Source organism: Nomia melanderi, chromosome 12, assembly GCF_051020985.1.
Source record: "Nomia melanderi isolate GNS246 chromosome 12, iyNomMela1, whole genome shotgun sequence".
In the NCBI taxonomy this organism is placed as follows: Eukaryota; Metazoa; Arthropoda; class Insecta; order Hymenoptera; family Halictidae; genus Nomia; species Nomia melanderi.
Genome location: NC_135010.1, coordinates 3578940 through 3603545, shown reverse-complemented (window position 1 = coordinate 3603545; position 24606 = coordinate 3578940). Strand labels below are relative to the sequence as shown.

Genomic DNA, 24606 nt, shown 5'->3' with positions numbered 1-24606 from the left:
ATCATTAAAATGCTTCATTGGCTCTTGATTTTTCATATTAATAATAAATTTCCTTATTACTGGGTTTGGTACCACGGAATAACAAAGTTTCTATTGCCTATTCAAAAATTGCACTAATAATAAAAATTACTTCGAAGTTATACTATTTTATACAATTTACATATTCTTTAAATTAAGGGTCCCCCTGCAATAGTGAAGTAAAATACGTTAAAATACTATATTAATTATTTCACTTTTTATTTAAAGGAAAATTTTGAAAATCATTGTGTAGCTATTGCATAACTTTTCTCCACTTTTTGTTTTATGGAGTGGATTGATTTGGCAAGTGAGTCATTCATGTATCACTCTGTAGAAAATTATTAAAAATTATTAAATAAAATTACAAAACAAAATGAAAAATAGATAAAAACAAAATTCTTCGCGCAAGGTTTTGCCGAATTTCTAAATTAATGTCTAGCGTAAGAGGTTGAAAAATATCTCGATTGCAATTTTTTTGGTTTTCGATGTATACAGAATGACTTTTTGTAAAAAATAAACCGCTGCATTGATTGAAAAATGAATGCGAAAAATTACATAATTATACTTGAGAAAATAAGTGATTTTCGTATCTCCTACATATAATCACATAAAGACTTTAAGTAAAACTTATTATTGCCCCCTTAGAATAGAAAAAATTACATTTAGGACATTTGTCAAATAACAGATAGTTGCAGAGATAATTGCATTTCTAAATTAATGTGGGGTACCCTATATGAAACACTTTGATGAAGCTTTACAAGTACATCTGTTCATAATTATATTACGTCACAAATGATGAAATTATGTTTCAAAAAACGTTTCATTTAGAAAATTGTTTAGATCATAAAGTGTTCGTGTATTCAGTGTCACAATATAAATATAACGTACAGATTACATGAGGTATTAAATAAATCCTCTCCCCATTTATACAGATACCAATTTGTAACATTTTCTGCGACTAAAAATAAAGTTATAATATTATATAACAAAAACTCCACAGATATTATATTGATAAGTTATTACGAAAGTATGATACAAAAATAAAATAGCCTAATTTTTATTTTGGCTTTGTATAAGCCGTTAATTAATTAATTTTATATACATGCTTGTGTATTTTAGTAAATTAAGAAAAAGAGTATTCCCATGTATTAAATGTTTCATGTGTTTATTATAACTTTTTAAAATATTTATAAACTTTAGTTACAAAATGTTTTAGCCATAATTTTATTTGAGGTACACAATAGATAACTTGATAGGAAAGCTAGTAAGATACCTTTATCTACATTATATTAAAAAACCATTATTTTAATCAATTTTGTTGTAATTTCGGCAGAAACTAGCACTAAAAGAGAGAAAAACCTAATTGTATTGAAGTGACATTATATCACAGACGTGGCACACAATTTTAATAAGAAGCACGTATATAGCATGTGAATGGCAGAATAATTATGTAAATGACACCCACATGCGGCTAAATGAATATTTTTGTTAGTATAATAGTGAGAAACTAGCACAGTTTACGTAATCTAGATGAAATATCACTTTTTTTTAACCAGCAGCTGCCTCAACATCTATTACTATTAAGCGTCGATTAAAAAAATATGTAAACAAAATATCAATTAAAGAAGGGAAAAAAGAAATGGTATAAAGAAGTTACATTCATATATTCATAATCATTATGCTATTTTAGAGTTTTGTATATACTGCACAGATATTTATTTATTTAAAAACAGATTATAAAATTATTAGTCCATATGCTATTTTAAATAAATGTTTTTATTTTAAATGTTTTCTATATAGTTTCTCAATTTGTTTCATATCTAAGTGAATATATATAATTTCTTCTTATTGTTGCACAGTATTGTTTATTCTTTAAATTGTAGTTATTTATTACGTTTAAATTATAATTATAGTTATTTAATTTTGAAATGGAGAAAAGTAGATTATTGGCGCAACTGTTTTTTAGAAAATTGTGTCGTTATCTGTGAATTATGTCCCGGTGTACGATCGTGCCATAAGGATTAAAAATATCGTATTTTCATTCGCTAAAAATATTGACCGTTAATGTTGATCTAAATTTAAATTTATAATTTTACGCCAGACAGTAATATTGAATTTGTGTTTCCTATTTTTTGTGGAATATCTGAAATGTAATCGAAAAATATTTCAACGTTTTCTTTGAAAATTAAAATGTCTCCTGAATTCACCATTTTTTATTGTTTTGCTTACCTAAATATTTCGAAACAATATATACATAAATATTTTGTTAAAAAATATGTGGTTCCACAAATGTAATAATTGCACACAGTAAAAGTACTTATTAAAATTACATGAATTATTCTATAAATGTATTTTATTAAAATTCTTTGCTACGTATAACGTACCACATAAACAGTCATGTCAACTGTGTCAGTTACATACGAGTAGCAGATCTCAAGTGAACAAACATATTTCTAGTTAAATTTTAAATAAAATTAATTTAACTAAAATCCGAAAGAATCGGTCAGCTTCTACAAAAGGAAACAGAAAAATGTCGAGCTAAATTATTTTTTTTTTTATTTGCTAAGGAGTTCTAACTCTGATGATACTTTATAGAAAATAATTTGGCACGATAAATTCTTAAACAGTGATATACATTGGTATCAACAAAGACCGTATTTCTGAAATTTTTTATTTTTCATTTATGAGCATTTTATTTGAGAGACAGTTTATCTGGTAAACTTCAGAGTTTTAATTAAATCTGAAAGCAGTATGAATACATATGTAGATTTAAAATGTAGGATATTTAATTGAGGAAGTTTCAAGAGGTTAAACATATTTTAAAATTTTTTTAGGTCTTTCATTTATGACTAATTCGTATTACAAAAAAGTGTACTAACAGATAATAGGTGATTGAAAGAACACGATAAATATAAATTTATGCACCATTACTATTTTATTGCCACTATCCTTTGTATATAGCATTTTATGGCCTCCTACAGTAAAACTGGTTCTCAATTTCTTCTCGTAGATAATTATGAATACAATGGCTGCAAAATACTTCTAATTTGTTATACATTCGTTTCCGAAATTTATTTCTTATGTTTAAAACCATTCTTTAGTTAAAATTAGGAAATATTCAAAAATCCATAAAGAAATTAATTACGATTTATATTTAATGTTAAAATTAGTAAAGAAAGGATACACAATGGAATCAAATTTCTAATCTGATAATTAAATGGCTTTTGATAGTAAGTAACGATGTGGTTATAATGAAGGGTAAACAAGATCAAGACAAATACAAATTACTACGTGATCACCATAAAAATAAGTAAATACAAACATAATAGAATCTACTTTGGTATAGAAATTATATTACAATTACGTATACAGAAACAATTGAACAAGCACAGAGTGGAACGAACAAATTTTTGAAAGACATTTATAAAACAAATTAAAAATAGATTTAACAGAAAAGTTTGGAAAAATGTATAAATTTTAAAAAATCTTTGAACTCTCTAACACAGTTAAAACAAGAAATTAATATTATCGATACCATTAACACTGTCACCTGTTTCCGCAAGTTTCTCCAAAAAGTCACGAGGCTATTCATAGACGTACACTGTAACCACCGAGAGGAATGCTGATGTACTAATCAGGCTCAGGTTGCTGTGTGCAGAAGAATTAGACACATCATTACTCGTAACTTATCACTGTTTGAACTGTCAATATTGCGCGAAGCGTATGTAACACATGTTTGATAGCGTGCAATCAAATCAATGATGATTCAGCGGGGTAATCAGAAAGAATACCGCGGATCGCATTTCTCGTAAATAGTCGCGATCCTTTATTTTGTCCCTTCTCGCGATTGGATTCAGACGCAACAGGACCGTAGCAATGGTGGTCCTGCCCACGAACCCTTATGGACGCCGGGAATATTGGATTGTTCTGTATTGCGCTGCAAAACGGTCGTGTATCGCGTCCGCGGCTCTGATTTAAAAGCGACGCGTCGGCGGACTCGTATCGTCGATCCAGATTTTATGCCTGCGATTTTGATTTCTCGCGTCGCGTCGCTCGCCTCGTATTCAAATGTCAACTTAAGATCGATGGGTGAAAACCGAACGAACGATCCGGCGGGTCATGTCCCTGAACGGTTTCGCGGGGACAAAAACGCAAAGAAACAAGACCTTCGTTTTTATATGATACACTTGAATCTTTTTTGTTCACTTTTTATTGCATTTCCCCGATGCTACCGAGCTTTATGAAAGGACTTTATGGTTATACGATTGGTCTGACGGTAGTGGTTTAATAAATTGTTGAATGTTGGAAACAGTTATATTCTATTAAGTGACCTAATTTAGGTCTACCGGATGATTCTAACGATTTTTAAATTAAAAGAAAATAATAGGTTTTCGATGTGGTTATTAATATTTGATAAACAATATAATTTTCATTGTTACTAATGATCTCTTGACAGTGTGATCGTAATTTGTGGATTCCATTTTTGTAGAATGACTCATTTTTAGAAATTTGAGACGACATTATTGGACAGAACTTTTTGATAGACCTAATATTTGTATTTAATATTTATACAAAGTTTTTGGTTATAAATCTGTTTAAGTGCTTGGATTGAAAATTTATGATATATTAACCCTGTATTCTGTGTATTCGACAATATATTTTGTTATAAATATTCCCTAGTTTTTGAGGAAATATTGGTAATACTGTTTGGAATTTATGTAAAGAAACATTTTGACAAATTAAGGGTTAGAACTGTTTTTTTTAATCTTATTCAGGATTTGATATTGAATTTTTTATTTTATGATGTTCATGCGTTGAGTCAATGGCGACTGGATGCTTTGACTAACAACGTAACACAAATAAGATTTTCTAAAATTAAAGTTCTTTTTGTATAAATTTAAAAATTAATTTTCTCAGTGACACATCGAACAAACCGAATTTTTTTGGATGTATGAGATGCGAGAAGATTTAAAGAGCAATCACTCTGAAAAATATAGACTTTTCAATTTCTGTTTCATTAGAAAAACTGCTTTGATCGTATGAGTAATTAAGCACTAATTAGCTGATCAACGTATTAACCCCCTGCCCTATGATTTATTTCTCAACCAAGCTCATGCAACTGCTTTGTCGTTAATAATCTATTGAAAAACTCTATGTATATTCAATATCCACATGTGCTATAAAATATTATAATCAATAACAAAAGAATAATACTTAACCTGTATTTAAAAGAATCAAGTAATATTTATACTTATTAAATTCTCTATAAAATCTTCACTAGGAGTCTGACACGTTATTATAGGGCAAGGGGTTAAAGAAATGAACATTCACGTGCAACTCAAGATTTACCAAAAATCTTATTATCTGACCTTCTCGAATTTGATACACTGTAAAGAGTCAAATTATAGACAGCAATTATATTATTTCATATCTTGCTGGCAAATATTTCAATCAGCAAGTTCATTATTTCATGAAGAATTGAACCAATCAAATATTTTCATGGAAGACAATTCAAGAAAATTGTTGACTATTGTTTATAATTAATATAGCGATATTCGGGCAACAGGAGTTTAAATAGAAAAGTTTTGTATCGATATAGTGCCACATTTGATCCTCCAAGCTATTTCTGTCCGTCGTAAACGTAAAAATGAAGGAAAAGTGTCAGAGGATTCCCAAACATCACGTATTCGTTCCTCGATATCCCCTCGTTTCGTCACTCGAGAAAACTTACCGCACTTGTCATTCCTCGGAGGATACATGGATATTACTAGGATCTTAATACGTCATAACGAGGAAGTTATTCGTACTGTTTCAAAAGTTTGCCAAATCCCTCGGATCTACGGGAATATGACCGAATATCGTTTCGTTGGATTTTTACCGAATGACGCATCTCTTATATCCTCCTTAATTCCTTGTCTTATAATATCGTGTCAGAGTAATGACAAAGATTTCAGATCGAATTTAACAAATATAATCTAAAGGCGCCAGCAATTGATTTGGTATCAGTAGTTGACTATTCTTCAGGAAAACTTAAAAAATAAAGTTTTTATAAGTAATAATCTTTCGATAAAGGTGCGATAAATAAGCTGCAACATCTACTGACCCAACTCCGAAACACTTTTACCTGAATTAAATTGTTTAGAGTGAAAACTATCAATTTATTTTATTGACGTTGGTTGTATGTCTCCAATTCCAACACAGAATTAACTCCTTTTCATTTGTGTCTGTGCTTTTAACGATAATAAAGTAATCACCTTTAGTGTTTTTGGTTTTACTGTTAGTGGTCAACTGCTAACTAATATGTGGTCAATTACTAGTTCTCTCGTTTTATAGGATGATCAACTTTTAACGCAAGTATTGAATTTTCAAAAATGTCTATAAATTTTGGATAATATAACTATTTCAAAAAGGTTCGCTTTGTTCCATAGTGTAAGAAATTTAAACATTTTCACGCATGGAGTATCTCTATTTAATAAAGAAGCAAGTGTTTACTGTTTCACGCAGAAAATTTTATTTAACTGATCAACTATTGGTGCTTTCATTTTGAATATTGTTCGATTCGTTTGAATTCGAATTAAATATTATTCCTCTCTTCTCTACGATTATATTTTACAGAAAACGTTAACACAAAATATGCCTAAAATTGTTATTTTGTTTTGAATAAATGATTAGTAATAATAAAAATCACATTAATGACATTCTAGAATAAATATTTATTAATCCTTTATTTATAATTATTAATCGTCTATTTTTTATTAAATAATATAAGTTTACAAAAAAATGGTATCTAGATCGATCATAGTTCAAGAGGAAATTACAGAGCAAAGGGTTAATGCTACATTGGTCGCTATCTCGTATACGTAATCTTCTTCTTTTATCGTTTATTTATTTTCTGAAGCAGGTTACTTACTTCACGTTTGTAAGAGTCATAATTAGACGAATATGAGTCATTGCAGTTATTTAAAGTTTAAGTCGTCGTGCTTGTACAAGCTGAGGTGAATAAACTGTTATCAACAAGATATTGGCTTAATGTATAAATTTTGACTTTTTTTGTACGTGATTAACAAACAAATTTTTTTCTTCGAAACAAATAACCTCTTTTTTGAAACCATTATAACGTGTATAAAGAACACTTCATTCTTCGTTTTTACTTAGTTTTGGTTTAGCCAGTGAATAATTCAGCTATTAAACTAAATCTAAAAACTAAAAACATCAAAATTTTTGCATCCACCCAATACTTTATTGGAAATATCTTTTTTTTTGTATTTAATACAAAAGTAAATTGCTTTTAATATATTTTCTTATAAGACTTGTTTTTAGTGAAATAAAAAGAAGGTTTTGTTAGTTTTTTTCTCATAAAAGAGTGTAATAATGTTCTTTCCCCAATTTGAATAGAATTGATTTCATATTTTAAAAGTATTTTGTACAGTTACGGTATATTAAATAAGCCAATGTTCGAATGATTAAAAAGTTTGTTAATCGACTCTCGAGCACTGTAAATACACTTAATGCGATAGCTTAAAAGTTAATTATTGGGAACCCATCGAAACTTTCATGCTCACTCAATATAAAATGCTGGATTTAACAGCTGTGAAGTGATTAACAGTTCAGTGCGTCAAACTTAATTAGCGCCTCGCTGAGGTCTACAGAGGAAGACAGAAAATTTTGTGCGAAACGAACCATCAAAATGTTAATAAAAAAACTTTTAATTGAGAGTTTTAATTAAGAGGCTTTTTTATTTCATTACTCAGTAGTTGAATTAATATTAGTTTGGTTATTTTAGATCAGTGACATTTACATTACAAAAACGTACGCATTTATTTCCATAATTATTTATAATTTTGTAGTCATTGTTTTATTCTGTATTAAGAGACACGATAATAGGAAAATATAATTAATACTAATGTTAACAATAATGATCGAGCTACAACATTTTAACGCTGTTTCAATGTTTGTGAAAATTTTATCTACTATAATTGAATAATATAAATTGTATGATATAATAATCAAATAAATTATTTTATATAATTAAGTAACTCATTTAAGAACGAAATAATTATATGTATCATTATACATATGCAAAATGTGCGTAAAATAATATAAAACAATACTATCCAACAGTGGTGCAAATTTTGCGTTACAATTGCGGGTTTAATTACATACAGCTCCTTTTGTTACATTTTAATTATTCATTATTAAATTTAATATGAGCGAAAATTTCAATTAAAATAGTACACGAAATGTATAAAAGTAGTATTGATTTATAATATAAATCATTTGATTCTTCATGTTATATGACACTACATACATCATGTAACGGTCATCCAGAGGAAACTAATTTTTACATTAATCTTCACAATTTTAAAATTAAAAATTGATACACTCTATCTTTGGTGAAAAAGTGAAGTAACTCTTCAAATTCAGAATCTGTCTGCATTTACTTATCCCTTTGATCTTTTTCTCTATAATATATAGACACAATTAATATTTTTTAATAATATCCACAAACTAATTTGATTCATTCCTTTAGTGATAATGCTATTGTTTCCTACTTTTAAACAATAACTGGCAGAGTACAGAAGCTTGTCCAAATAAGTTCCGAATTCATAGACGAATTTATATTCTACAATGTGTGCTGCAATGATTTAATGCACGCTACATTTCTTTACGTATAACATGCACAAAATATGTAGCGTGCAGATCATACGTAAGATAAAAAATATGTTTCCAAAATAATCTACTGAATGAACGAATTTCTGTTTAGCTTTTACTTCCTTTGATATTGTTTCAAAATTATAAAATAGTATTAACTTTTTTTTTTATATAATAATCATATTATATAGATATAATCATACAATACACTCAATTATCTTTTTTATGTTATACTCTATAATATTATCTATATATTATTAATATATAATATTATGTATAATGTTATATTTCCTACAACTACTACTCAATTATAAAATAATATTAACATTCGAAATATATTTACAATGAATGCATAATTTGAGTAAAACGCATAGAATTCATAGCCCAGTTATCCATTAGACGTACGCTATTGGTGTCGGAAATTGTTTTCGTACAAACCAAATAGAAAGTCTCAACATAGTTGGTGTAATTTAAGTATGGCGTCAAAATCCAAGATCTCCGGAGAATGTTCGACAACTGCTGTAAGTTGGAAAGTAATCGGAATCGTCGAGTTTGCTGCGTCCACACGAAACCGGAGAATTCTTCGAGTTCTCTCGATAAAGACGCCGGGAAACTCCGGTTTTCCTCGGACAGCCCGGTTGAAAGCGATATGGGTTTAGAAACGGATTACAAAACCAATCTCAGTTTCCTACGAATTAGTATCCTCTTGATTCGAAGTTTTCCTCGTGTTACCTAGTTACGCAACGCGACGTTTCTAATTCCTGTCCTTGGTCTAAACCTGCACCATGCTGTATTTGCAGGAACTTGTTGCTGGAAATGATTAATCTAGAAAGAGGAAATTAGTTGCAGATTTATGATGATTCTAGGTAATTATTGCATAGCAGTCGCTGCAATTACTAAAAACTTTCAAAGAGAGTATAGATGAAATTTATTTTATTGAGATGGAGTGTTTTGGTAAAAGTATATTTATTAAATTGAAATTTATTTGAAAAATAATTAAATCTCTACTACTCATGTTGCACGAGAACAGAATCATTATTTACAATAAACAAAATTAAATCTCTATTAATACGTATATGTACATTGAATATTTAAAAAATTATTCACTTTTACAACATGCCACTTTTCCAACGTGAAAAGATTTCCTATTTTAAACATTAATGTATTATTATTAAACATTCTGAATATTGAAAATAGTATAAGGTTTATTTAAAAAAATTAAAGAGTTATACGTATACAATTGTACTTACAGATTTCCAAAATTGTTTTAAAAAACAAAGAATATATTATAAGAAATTTTGCAAAGACTTTATTTGGTAACTTTAGTTTAATTTTTGATAAAGAATCTTTCTCTCTTCCATGGTAGTATGATTATTGGGACACCCTGAGTGCATATGAAAGTGTGCTGCCAGAAATATTCCTGGTATCGATTTTCTGATATCTACAATTTCAATTCTTCTTGTCGCGTTTTCGTTCCTGTCCTTTACGGATGATATTGATTTTCATTCAGAAAACGATTCTCTCTTTTCTTGCAATTCACACACGCTTTGCATCTCTGACGAGAATGATAACGAAAGAAATGCAAATCTACTTGGTCAGTTTTCATCTACTCTTGTGGGGTAACTTCAATATTTCTAATTTTCTTAAGTGGTACACTGAATCTTATACAGAAACCTATCCAACTATTCTTTTTATATATGTATATTTATTTTCATAAATATATTTTATTTTTGTTAAATATCAATAATATTGATAATTTAATAGTTCTTTTTAGAAAAGTAGACCACTTTTCTCCGACTTACACTTTTATTTATGATATTGATGTGCTACTCATCAGTACGCTTACACGTAATCAATCAAAACTGTACATAAACTAAAAACCAAACGAAAATCTTCCTTTGGTCCTGTACCGCTGGCATTCTTGGCAGAGCTGTAGAATATGGCATGTTTAACTCTAATAATTATTACTAATTATTATTACTAATTATAATTAGGCTTGAGAAATTCTTGATTAACTCTTAGATGACGAACATTTTTTCAATTCCAGAGACGATTATACTATTCACACCCTTACTAAATTCTTTCTCGACCTAATATAGATAATTGCTACTTCAAATTGGCCGCTGGATGTTTGAAGTTAAATGAAACTTATTTAAAATGTATTCCTTTTAAAAGTTTACTTACTTTTTTTGTAAATTTCGTTATAACAGATTGAAACATTTGTGGAAACTTATGAAACCGAACTATATACATATCTAAATAAATAACATCAATAAATTGCAACTTCTAGTTCCGATGTCATAATATTTAGATGCATTATACAGTAAATAAGTTCTTCGTTAATATATTAATTAAACAACTTATTCTTCCGAAATTCATTTTAACAATAAAATCATGCATTCAAACATACACAAACAATACTTTAAATTTCTCTTCTGCACCCAACAATTCCTGACATATTCGAACACAGATTATTTAATATTCGAAAACATATATAAAATAGATTTTCCAACTATTGCATTAACCCCTTGCTCTACAGTTTATGTTTCACCTATAATCGATACACCTAATTTATAATTAATAATTCATTGAAAAAGGATGAAAATTCTAGGCATACTCCATGTCTATGTTTGCTCTAAGCATAATTATTGATAATAAATGCACCAAAATTGAATAATATTTATATTTGTTATGTTCTGTTAGAAATCATCACCACTATGTTGACACGTTATTATAAAGCAAGGGATTAAAAACTATTTTCATCTCTCCAATATGAACAATTATCAATATAAATACTCATCAATTACTATATGCATCAGTAGATTAATCACATCTACTAGAGAATAAATACATTTCAAAGGCCCAACTGCAATTTCCACTAAACGCACAAGTTCAATAGCAAATACTGCTGCAACAGTTAAAACAGCAAAATTCCATCGCAGTGATAGTTACCTACCATCGTTACTTATTGATTTCTGACAACTGGTTTAACCAAATAACGGTCGATAACGAAATAGCGCGTTCACGAGTGCAAGAGCAAAGGAAGCATGCACTAGTATATCGGTGCCGATGTGCGAGCAAATGAAGTTTGAACGGCAGCGAAAGTGTTAATCTAATTTCTTTCGAATTCCAATCCCAGTGATCCCCGGTAATCGGGAACCCGTCGAAACTTTGGCGCAGACCGATCGATTTTCCATTGGGCTGTGAACGCGGGAAACGCTCCTCGAGATCTCCCTCCGCGCGGAAAGTATCGGCCGATTGTTCCGCGTCGACAATGCTGCAGTTGACGGCTCGCTGTAACGCGTTGACTGCCACGAGAATTTTGAGCGTTTTGTACAGGGTGTCCCAGTTCATCGGGGACACCTCTTGCCAGTAAGTTCTACACATGAGAACGACTATTTAAATGTTTCTTATCATTCTTCTATGTCTTATATCAAGGGTGTCTAAATCGGTACCCACGGGCACTTTAGTGACACTCTCCTCGCGAAAAGTTAGCCTCTCCATACCTATTTTCGTTACAGCGAAGCTGGCACTCTCGTCTGAGTGATCAGATTCGTGATTATCGCGATATCAGATAGTGATCAGTCCGTTTGCGGACTTTCAATAGATACAGTTTTAGAGTTTTTATACGGTAGTTCGAATGTTACAACTAAACGCGTAGAGCAAGAAATATTGATTAAAAACAATTGACTACCGCGTTACGTGGAGACGATATAACTGCGAAACGACGTAAATTGGGAGGATATAACACGGGGTGCCACTATAAGTAAGCAAAACTATAAAATTGTAAACTAAAAAGACATCTTTAACCCCTGTGCCATTCCGCTAAATATTAAATAATCCCGCAACTATATTCTTAGGGTCAGCAATGTTGACGAGCTGCGGGAATTTCCGCGTATCCTTTCGGGGATCAATGCCGGAACCCGTGAAAAACTTTATATCCGGCCGCGCAGCTCATAAATAACTCACGAACTCGAAGATTAATAGACCTCGGGTCGCTGTTCCATTTCAAGAACTGGGGAAACTCCCCGCTCACCGTTACTGTTTTCCTTCACAGCCTGTTGCTGCTTGGTTTTTCACGATCCCAACGGGCCGCGCTTATGTAGTAATTTCGTGCGATGTACAGGGTGTGACGAAAGTCAAGATCGATTCTTCTATGATTGATCTACGGAAAAAACGTACAGGAAAATTTTATTTAACCTGTAAATATTGATAACATGAAAATAGTTGTTTTAAGTTGGAAAAGGATAGTATTGATAAAATAAAGTAATGAGAAAAATTATATTTATTAGTTTTTATTTGAAAGTTTAGTAATTAGATTCGATATTATAAGGTGGTTGAATGAGAATTAAAAAATTCAAGTTGTAAATTCTTTATTGTGATTTAAAGCTTATGTATTGTAAAAATATTATTTATTTATATGTACGTAAATTTCGAATTAAAAAATGGAGTAAAATTGAGCAATATTGAGTTACAAACAAGAAGAAGACTTAAATAGTCATTTATTTTTAATAATATCGAAACATTCAGGGATTTTCCCATCCTTTTTCGAAAAGTTTTTATTTTGCTTAATAAAAGGACAAGTTGGATAATGTAACAATTTTATGATACAATTATATTGTTTTATAAACAATATAAGTCATAAAGAGTAACTAAAAAATATGACATATAATAAGCTGTCTTTATTAATACATTGTTTACTTTCAATTTATTAACGAAGGATTATTTGTTTATTGAAAAAGCATTGCGTTATGCACTGTTTAAAGTTTAAAGTTATTAATTGTCCCATGCAAAATTATTAACTTACAATAATCTTGACTTTTAATTAAATTTTAAATGCAATTGTGTTAACCGTAAATGATTTTTATTACATGAAATAAAACGAAAATTTTATGTACGCTTTTCAATAACCCACCAGTGGTTTTCTTATTTCACTATTTATACTATCAAAAATCACCCGGTTTGTAAACCCCTCGATGTGTGCAGTGAGTGGTATAACCGGCGTAGATGATTCCATATGCAAAAAGAAATTGAAAACGCAGAACAGAATTTTCACGTGAGCGGTCGCAGCGTGGAGAAAATTCATTTTGAAGACAGTTACGAAAATATTTGGAAAGTAATGTTTACTTGGCCTATACCGATCGTTCTTTAAGCAAATACATACTGCGAGGAAACAATTTGTTTTGTTATGTTATTTCCATGTTTTTATATTTGACGAAAATAATAAGAATGATAGATATTTTAATTTTGTGCCAACACGACTACCTGCTACAGCAATATACAAAAGTATTTTCAGTTCATTCAAAATTGTGAACGATTTAAAAGTAATTATTTGTTTATTATGTTATTTTTAAATAAGGCTATAAAGTATCTTAAGGTACTAGATTATTTCCGACATAAATTTTAATAATTTTGTAAATGTTTCTGCTAGAGAAAGTGTTTGCAAAGACTAACAGTAACACAATAATATAATTTGAATATAAATTATTCATTGTATAAGTAAAATAAATAATTTGACCTAACAGAGAAAACAAAATAAATAATAAATATATTTATTGTGGACCTGAAAATTATTTTTATTTAGGTAACTTTTGAAAAGCGAATGAAAGATTATAAAATTTCTAATTATTGTACTTTACATAATTATATGATTTTTAATTATAAAGAAAAGATTAATACATACGCGTAAACAAATATTTAAATAATTATTGAATCTGACAGATACATGCAATATATTATATAATTTTGTTTTAGTCATTAACATAGTGTTAAAAACGCGTAGGTATCCATTACGACAGACATTGTTTCCGAAATTAATGACGCATATAATATCCATTTATGTTCACTATTAAATCGTTTTCACAATAATAATTTTTAACAGTTCAGCAGCAGCGGACATTCAATTCAATCTATAAACCTATTCTCTTCCGAACTGTTAGTGAAAAAAATAGCTACGTGACTATCAACGACAGTTTATTACAAGTAATAGTATTTCCACGTTGAGCTGCTGGCAGCTGCTCCCGCGTGAGTAAATTGGATATAAAATGAATCCAGTATTTTCATTGATCTATGCGTCGATCTATGCGTTTTTATAATTAATAATGTTAGAAACAGTATCTCTTTAACCTTTTGTAATCTAAATTATTGTAAATTATTCATAAACCTTTTCAATAAGGCATATCAATTAAATATTTAAACCTTTAGTTTATTTAAGGTTAACATAATCAAATACTGATCTGAATAAAATCTAAGAGAAAAACTAAGAAAACAGTATTTCATTTAAATTCAAAAGAATTGCATTTATGTTCTAAATTCTGTTTGAAATTTTTGATAATTTTTCTTTTTTTAATAAAATTGTAACCATTTTGATAATTCTAAATACTAATCTATTCTTCAATACTTTTTAAAAAATGGATAATTTTTAATTTATTTAATTAGTTATTCCATCTTATTCAGTAACACTAAAATCGATACAACTCACGTATAGAACAGCAAAGGTTTAATGAGCGTGAATCAACAGGCGGTCAAGAAAGATAAGCTCATAAAGTCAGAATGAATGATTACAACCATTTTTTTCTGCAAACGTTACTTAACTCCTTGCTTTACAATAATGTGTCAGACTCATAAAGAAGATTTTAAACAAAGTTTAACAATGATGAATATTACTGAACTTTTCTGAATTCACATTTAATATTACTCTTCTGTTATCGATAATTATACTTCAGAGCAAACATAGACATGGAATATGCCTAGCATTTTCTCTTTTTCAATAAATTATTAATAGAAGAGTAGTTTTATCGATCATAGTTGAGAAGTAAATCATAGGGCAAGGGATCAACAACAGTATTTACTTTCTTACGTCTAAATGAAAATTAATTACCAAGAGAGATTAAACTATCCAAAAGATACATTTAAAATTCATAGGTTTTACATATTCTTTACATTAAAGCTACGCCTGTAAGAATTGAGTAACATACATTCTATAATGACTATTTAATTTTCTATTTAAAAGGAAATTTTAACAATTAATATATAGCGATTACATCACTTTTCTCCACTTTTGTTTTATGGAGTTAATTGATTTGGCTAATGAGTGAAGACTATCAACGAAGTATTCATTTATTATTCTTAATTTAATCTTATTTTACAATATTATTCGTATATATTCATATTATTTTTAAAATAAGTAATACAGGGGTAATTGATGAAAATAGTCGAAGCGTTCATTACGGTTGCCATAGAAACTTTAAACAGAAAATTTATTACAAGATTAGTAGTTCATATGTGTTTCTAAAACTTACACCAGCTTTTCCTTCCAATATTTTGTTTTCTCTTGCAATAACAGACTCTGTTTACGCGATTTTCATTCGCGAATCCACGTAGAATGGATTTTCGCATAAATCGAGGGTCGGGTGTATTTACCACGGTAACGAACCGCAGTATGTAACGTGTAATTAGCGACTATCCCGACTATTCCAGAATTAGATGCAACAAATAGAGCGTATAGCGATTAGACGTCAAATAATTCGGACTACAGAGGCGATGCCTTGGTAACGAGCAGACGCAAGAGAGAGAAACGTTATCGAACCACCAGGTTATTATCCTCAATAACCGAATAGATTAGCCGTGTTACGATCGACTAACTGGTTTTCGTGATAGACCGATGATTAATCTCGCGCGAGCGACTCCGCACGGCTCGCGTCACTGTCGCAGTATTTATCATTGGCATAAATCATCACGCGTGCGCGCCCCACGATTATCGTTTCACTTATTCACGGATAGACGAAGAATGAAACGGACACCAGACGCCCGATAAAAATGCATAAAATTAGAAGCAATTTACGCCACCGTCCGTTCAAGCCCATTCAATTATCACGTCGACCGGCGCCAAAGAGATGAAATCGTTATCGCGAGTTCATTGTGGAAACGCACTTCGTCGGCCACCGATCTATACATAACGCTCGATCGCAGTAATCGCAATTGGATTGTAGATTTTGATGCATTTATGGGTTTGAACATTGAAAATTGTTCAGAATGCACGTAATACAAGAGAATATGTGGGATGTAAAGGTATTTAACATTTTAACTGGCATTCATTGAAATTGTAATGGAGTCAAAACGGTTTTCTTAATGAAGCAAAAACTGACAAGTTTAGGTTCTTCATAACGATTGCTGTACTATTTTTCTCATGTTTCATATATTTAACAAAATTTAGTTCATTCGATGGGTCACCAAGAAAACTCAGTTCGATTCATACATCACCAAGAAAATTAATGTTTACGTTTATCTAAAAAATAGTTTCACCTGAATTCGAGCAGTCAAAGTGTTAAAATCGATATTAATAATGATGTTGTATTCACCGGATAGTAGATATTTTGTAATTTCCGTATGTATGACGAGAATAATGTGATATGGTCTGGAATGTCCATTTCTATTACAAATACATCAATTTTAAATATTCTTGTAAATCAGTATACATACCATATATTTTCTAAGAAAAAATATTTTCTATTGCAAATTCTATTTTTGTAAATATATTCTAAATTAATTCAATTTGCATAAAAAATTACAGGTTGATAATAATAATAATAATAATAATAATAATAGAATATTATTGTTTATTGCCTTGACTATAACTTCCTACAACTACATTACATAATGATCCTGTATTTACATCTTGTACAAACTTTCTGTTTACAGTACCTGTTCAAATATATCATTTCCTCTTAGCCTGCGCCTTAAGCTTAACCTTAACCTACTCATTTCCTCTGTATCTTTTATCCACCCATCTTTACCGCTATCGCTGTATTTTAACCTGTCTATTAATAGCTACTCACTTATCTTTTCTGTCCTCTCTTATCAATATTCTCCTTCCTTCTATTCTTCTCTCTCTCTCTTTTCCTCATCCCCTTGTATCAGTTTCCCCTTTTTCTCAACCTCATCTTCTATTTAAGGGGGGAGATACCTTTAGAAGGATGAAAAAGAGCTTATCTTTATTAATTCTTTTGTAAAGGAAAGGATTGTTTTACATTTTTGAAACTTTGATTATCATTTATTATATTCTTTCTCTATTACAACGTATTTTTTATTTTCCAAAATATTTAAAAACGGCGGAGTTATGTCCCTGTTTTTCGGGAAGGTTGTGGTGCGACGTATTAAATGGTGTAAGCTGTAGCTTTGGCCACATTGATTTGAAACAAACTAGCAAGACATATTTCGATAACTAACACTTACAGTTTGTAGATGAACCTACAGAAAGTGAAAAATATTGAAAATTGAAGAAATGACACGCTTTTAAACAGAAACTTTGAATTTTATATGAAATTTTCGCTATATTTTGCAATAAAAAGGTACTTGTATTTACAATTTATTTCATATCTCTAGATTCATATAGAAGACAATATTGTTATAGATATGAGTGCAAAATTTCAGCAAGATTGATTGAGTAGTTTTTGAGTTATTGATTCCACCGATTTCGAAAATATAGTTTTGAGATAAACACGTTTAAAGTTTCGATAAGTGATAACTCAATAATTTCAATGACTTATCAGCTAGTCTGCGATTCCTGCGCCATACAATATTCCTTCTGTTACCTCATAAAGCTGATTTTCCTCCATACGTTGCTCTCTTCTTTCGAGCCACTTTGGTAGTTAATGAGGTGCGTCGGTCCTGTCGAATTATTCTCTGTTCGTCGATTTTGTCGGCGTATGTTTTTGCTTGTTTTCCAATTACAATATTCAAAGCACTCATACTTCTTAAAACTGAAGCATATCCTTCGTTAAATAAGCCAGCTGCCAAATATGCTGCAATTTCAATAATTTTTCTTCCTGAGTGCAGGTGCTTTGGAGCGAAGCGCCAAACAGTTAAGTTGAAACTCTCGTTATTGTTCTGAGTGTGTCCGCCCAAGCACCTCTCAAGTGGATTCTTTTCAGATAAATCTTCTTAAATTGGTAGGATGTGCTTCTGCACGAGTAGATGTAGTGGTGCAGGATGTTCTATAAGGTCCAAATTTGCTCCTGTAGCTAGAGCTTTCTGCCACTTGCACCAGCTGTCATTTCCTACCAGGCAGTATTCGTGCCTTGGATTTTCTTTGGTGGAGCGTAAGTGATAATACGAGGCCATTATAGCTTTCTTCATACTTTCCACACTATGAATATTTCTTCGTATGGCTAAGCCATAGTATGCGGTGAGTTTCCTGATAAGCGCATCAGTCAGCTTGCCTTTTCCACCGAGGTTTTTCGTTTTTTTTTTTAATATTTCGAAGCCTACAGTATGATAATTTTTCTTGTATAACGCAAACAATGTAAAGTAACATGTTTACAATGATTGAAACGAGGGAATTATAAAAGGCGGGTCCTCCGCTACGAGCGCGTGAATATATACCTGTGGTGGGCTACCGCCTATGAGTCCCGATTATGGGGTATAGCATCAGAAGGGCTCCGAATTTCGCTGTAAAACTTTGGCACCATACTCTTAAGATGTTATACTAACATCCTATAGAAAAAAAAATGTTGCAATTTTCTAAGGTTCTAAAGGTATTTCCCCCCTTAAAATACGTTCTCAGGTCCCCACTTTTACTCTATATTTCTTATTTTTTGTTACAATAACCATGCCCATATTTTCATTTCTCTTTGTACTCTGAATTTAGGAACCCTTATCATTCTTAATTTCCTCTCTCCTGTAAAAAATTTGAAATTATCGGTCTTTTAACCCTTTGCACTAGTATGCCATGCTGGAAATGACAATACAAATCTGTTATACTTTATTTGTGGTCATTACAAAGTTCTACGCTTTAAAAGATCATAAAAATTAAATCTTATTAGAATAATAGTAAAGTAGTTGTATCGATCGTAATTAAAAAATAAATCGTAAGGCAAGGGGTTATGTTAGTTCTCTGCTTGTATCAGTTTTTTATAGACAGTCTATTAATTTATAACCTCATTTTTCAAGGTTTTTTAAATCGCGTTATAGAGGGTACTGTTGTATATCATCTTCCTTTACATTTCCCTTTTTTTGGCATCTGGCTAGGTCAGCCGTTGTACTTTCCCTATTTTATCGGTCGAGCCTTGAAACCGTAGTCCTGGTCTCCTACGACTAGCCCTGTATCTGTTTGTCCCTCTCCTCTAATTCTCCTCCTCCCCTTAGCCTTTTCCGTCATATTTCCCTCGCCTGTCGATTTCCTCATCTCCCTCTTCTAGTTCCTCCTCAAACCGAATAGCCCTTCTGCCTGCCATTGTCCTCATCTTGTTCCTCCTTCCTTCCTGGCTTGTCACACACCCTTGCAGTCCTTCAATCTGAACCCATTGTCCATCACAAAAATCGCCCCCACGAGCTTGCCAACCCCTTTTCCTCTCATCACCTTACATGTCATCGCTCCAATCAGCACTGTACTCACTATTACATACCAATCTCGTTCGCATTCCTTTTGCTTTTGTAAATGGTAAGAGAAAGGTGATTAACACTAGGTTTACGGACATTTATTGTACAGTTTATTCTATCGCTCCTAGAGAAATTGATGTTCGTTCATTTAGATTTTGGAAATTAGAGATTTAAAAATAGACAATTAGAATACATATTCGTGTAATTGTATCTATCAAAATCGACGTAAACATGTACCAAATAATATTTATAGTGTTAAGTATGTATGATTAACTGTATAGTATAGGAAATATGTATTGTATCACTTTTGAATACTTTTACTACTGATCCCCTTCGCGTTTCATTTTGTTTTTCTAAATAAAAGGAAACAGATAATCAGAAATAAACATTTCTTTTTTAACTCTAGAACAACCATTTAATACGATTAAAATGTAACCTTAAAAAAAATTGTAACAATGTACCTCTTTTTGGTTTCTTCGTATATTTATTATAGTATTAAGTGGGAATATTTATTTTTAAAATAATTTTGAATATTTAGCACTTTGAAAATATAATTTCAAAATGAGCAAACTGAAACCCTCATTTTGGCCAATGTAGAAGTTCTAGTATTAAAGATTTTAATGAATATTTGTTTCTTCTTATGAATTTTACTGATGTATAGTACTGGAAATATTTATCGTGTCGCTCATAAATTTACGCAGTACGCACAATTTTTCTGACGATATGATTAACGAAGTAATTTATGAGTGACTTATTTTAGTCGAAATATTGAGTAACATATTTTTGTAATAGATATCTGTTTTCATTTTTAAACACTAACAATACCAAAGATATAAGTAATTAAAATTCAAAAGACATAATTAATATTTCTAGTATACCGTGTGTACCTTGATAAGACATTAAAAAGCTAATTGGATCATACTATTGCCATCACATTACATTTAGTTATTGGAATTATGCTAAATCAATACTACTATTGATTCCAGTCAAATGCTGACACAGTGTCGAATAGCATTAAACATGCGGGTATTAAAACCAGTAATCAAATGGTACTTTTTGAAATATTGTGTATTTATTCGATATTTCACCTAAATATTGACGTTTTAATAAGAGGAGTTAAACTTTATCGATTAAACTAAAGTGACTACTGTTGACAGAATTTATATTTGTTTCACATTCAACGACAATATGTTCAACAAGCTCTCTTTATTATATGACAGCAATAAATCGTGTAACTCCGACACACTCATTTATTAGAGCTGCTAACTTCGCTACTGGGAGGTAAATGGTTCTATGATATTAACCCTTTTCACTCGAGAGATGACTCTCAGTGACCTTTTGATTTGATGCAATAAAACTATAAAATGTGATATTTAATGTTAAACTTTGTATAATACATCAATAAGTGAAATATTGGAATAAAATAGCTTTGTTCCTCAATTCACTTTTGATTTCCCTTCGAGTTAGTTTCAAACAATATCGTCTTTGGGCAAAAGGTTAAAAGTGCTTTTACCCTTTACTTTATCAGCACTCGTAAAATTCTCATATAAGTCACTGCAAATGTCAAAATTGAAAAGTTATTTTTATTCGAAAAATGCTTTACCAATAGAAATGTTAGTATTATTTCTACTTCTTGAAATTAAATAATTTACTGTAACATAATTTATCATCATATTATAATAAACTTATAATTATAACATATATAATACTATATATTATATATTTCCTCTATTTATTTAAATTCAACTGCAATATTCCTTTCCCAAGTAATCATCAATAGTGCCAAAGCACATCACAGACTACATCTGACGCAACGTTGGACGATTTTATTTCTATTAAAAAATTCCCTGTTTGATACACAAAGAGTTCACTACCAGTGCTCTCCAATTGATAACACGGTTGTTAGTAAGCCGTTTCATTCTGATGACTGCACGCTTGGACAGTTTACATAAATGTTTGTAAACGTAGAGCGAATGGACAAAAGCGAAGTGAAGCTATAGCGGCCATTTTGCCACATAACCTTCCGCAGTCTCATTCATTTGTGTCGCGAAGGACAACAGTCGGCCAGTGCTTTACGAGACGGCTCATCGAAAAAACATTAATATTTCGCTCAAGGCAAGGCTGCACGCGGTTAACGGTCAAGGTCGGCCGAGATTAATTCCACAATACTGAAAATGCTACGATTAATTCCTTCGAAGTAGGAAAAAAAAACACTTCTTCCGCTATAAATTCTACTTCCGTGGCAATTGATGGTAGAACGGTAATGAAAAGTGCTTTATCACCGAGATTATGATTCACGCGCAATCTTATCAGCAACTAAGTGCTATTTAACGATTGCTGGCAAATTAAGCCCGTGCAATTTGCCATGCAAGCCTCTGTGGCCGTTTACATTGGAACGCCTCCGAACCGTTGGAATTTCTGTATACGCGACAATGAAACGATCTGATCATGAAAATTACTTTTAATACTCTTTATGAAACAAAGGGTTAAAAGAAATGGAAAATACAGTAGATAATGTACGAAACTATATTATAATGTTTATGCAATTATATTTTGTAATTAGGTATGCAATAAGTCTAGTTATAAGTTTCTATTAAATTTTATAATTATAAGTTGTTGATATTATCTCATTTACTTCAATTATTGATAAAAAAGTCAATAGAATATCTCTCAATTTTTTTCTATAGATTTTATTGGTTTTTTATTGCATAACGTTAATTATATTTAAACGTTAATCAAATCTCACAAGTTTACATTATTTTTATTCTCTACTAAGCTCGTGTAGCATTTTACTGTCAACAATTTAGAAGAAATGAAATAAAATTTTCTGTTCTACTTTAAGTAGAAATTTCATTTGAAGATAATACATTGATAACAGCAAAATAGTTTTTCGCTTTGATCCGTGAACAATGAACAACATTAAGTTTTATTAAATTAATCTGGACATCATCACGAGTCTCACTCGTCATTGTACGGCAAAGGGTTAATTAAATCAATATATCTTTCATTTCCGATTGTTCGTTCGAGAAGGGAGTTGTATTTTCTTGAAAAATTTTTATTAATTACTCCTCGTCTATTATCCTCTGTGACTAGCCGACCGTTTACGGTCGAATTCTGCGGTCTTTGAACGTCAGTAAACTGATTCGACGATCAACAGGTTTTAACGTAATTTAACCGGAACTCTAACTGTGAATGATTTCTATGAATTACATGTTATTACATTAGCAACGATCATGACCTACTACGACTTGGCCTAACCTGACCGTATCATTGACCGCTAGAATGAATCAATTCTAAGACTGAGCGGCGGTAATATGACTTAACAAAACTCGTTTAGAATGACGACATTCATAACATGTTTCAATCATTGACATTGGTAGCATAGTTTCCTCTATAATTACTGAGTTGCAGATTTTTATGCATTTATGGAAAATATAATAGTGCAAAATGTTTGTAAAATAATTCAAAAAACGTAAAATATCCAAAGCGTAGTGCTTTTTATAGTGTTCATTAAAAAAAATTGATTTCTATTGTAATTATTTTTTTAATTATATTCTTAAAAGTTTTAATTTGCGTGAAGTTTCACAGTCTAATAATTTATTAATCTGTTTTAATATTTACTGTATATACAGTTAAGAAGAACAACGTTTCTTAGAAAATTTACCATTTTTTGTTGCTTTATTTGAACACTGATCTGTCGTTCTATTTTAACTATTTTCCATCATGTCGGAGTATATTAACAATATTTTTTGTTAAATAATTGATATTGCTTATTATGATATTTTTTTTAATTATGTCAAATATATATTTATATTATATATATGCTGTATTACAGCACAATATCGAACACTGGAGAAAATGATATTTCTGTGATTTGTGAATGATAGTATGATAATGCGATAATATAATGACTCAATGGTATACATAATAATCATAATTCACAACTTTAATACGTTCGTATTTATCGTGCTATTAACTGACAATCAGAAATAATTTATGACCGCGCAAATGCGTTTCGGTGTTACTAACTAAGTAACTCGAGCGCATTAGGAGCTAATGATGTTAATGGGTTGAAATTACATTTCTGAAATTCCAGCCTAAAGTCCTGCACTATTTACTCGGAAGAAAATGTATAAATCTTCATAGAATGCAGATTTTACAAAATTACTTCATACGTATTTTCATATTAACGACATGAATTTTTCTTGACCTAGTCATAAGTAAGTCATAAGTAAAAATAGTATTTATAATTTATAATTATTAAATTATAATTACTTGATGATATTTATTGTTATTTATTATTATTATATATGATGATTTTATTATATTTATTATTATTAATAATTTAATAATTGTTCATTTAAATTATTTATAATTCTTTTTTCATTAATATTTAAAAATCAAGAAATTATACTATTAATTCACTCTGTATACTCTCCTGAGAATATTCCCAAGTTTTAGATAGAAAAAAAATCAATTTCTTTTATCTGTGTCTCTGGCCTATGAATGTTCTAGAATAAATATGTGCGAAAATATATTTTAAAAGTTAAAAGTTTT

The 24606-nt window shown here is 30.4% G+C and overlaps 2 protein-coding genes across 2 annotated transcripts in view; one reads left to right on the top strand and one right to left on the bottom strand.

Moving 5' to 3' along the window:
* The window catches only part of Dh44 (corticotropin-releasing diuretic hormone 44), a 75320-nt gene that overhangs the window by 5691 nt on the left and 45023 nt on the right, over window positions 1-24606 (top strand). The window lies entirely within an intron of this gene.
* Window positions 18265-19913, bottom strand: LOC143175160 (uncharacterized). Its single transcript, XM_076372792.1, is given in 2 exon segments — window positions 18265-18935; window positions 19817-19913. Coding segments are annotated over 2 exon segments (768 nt in total).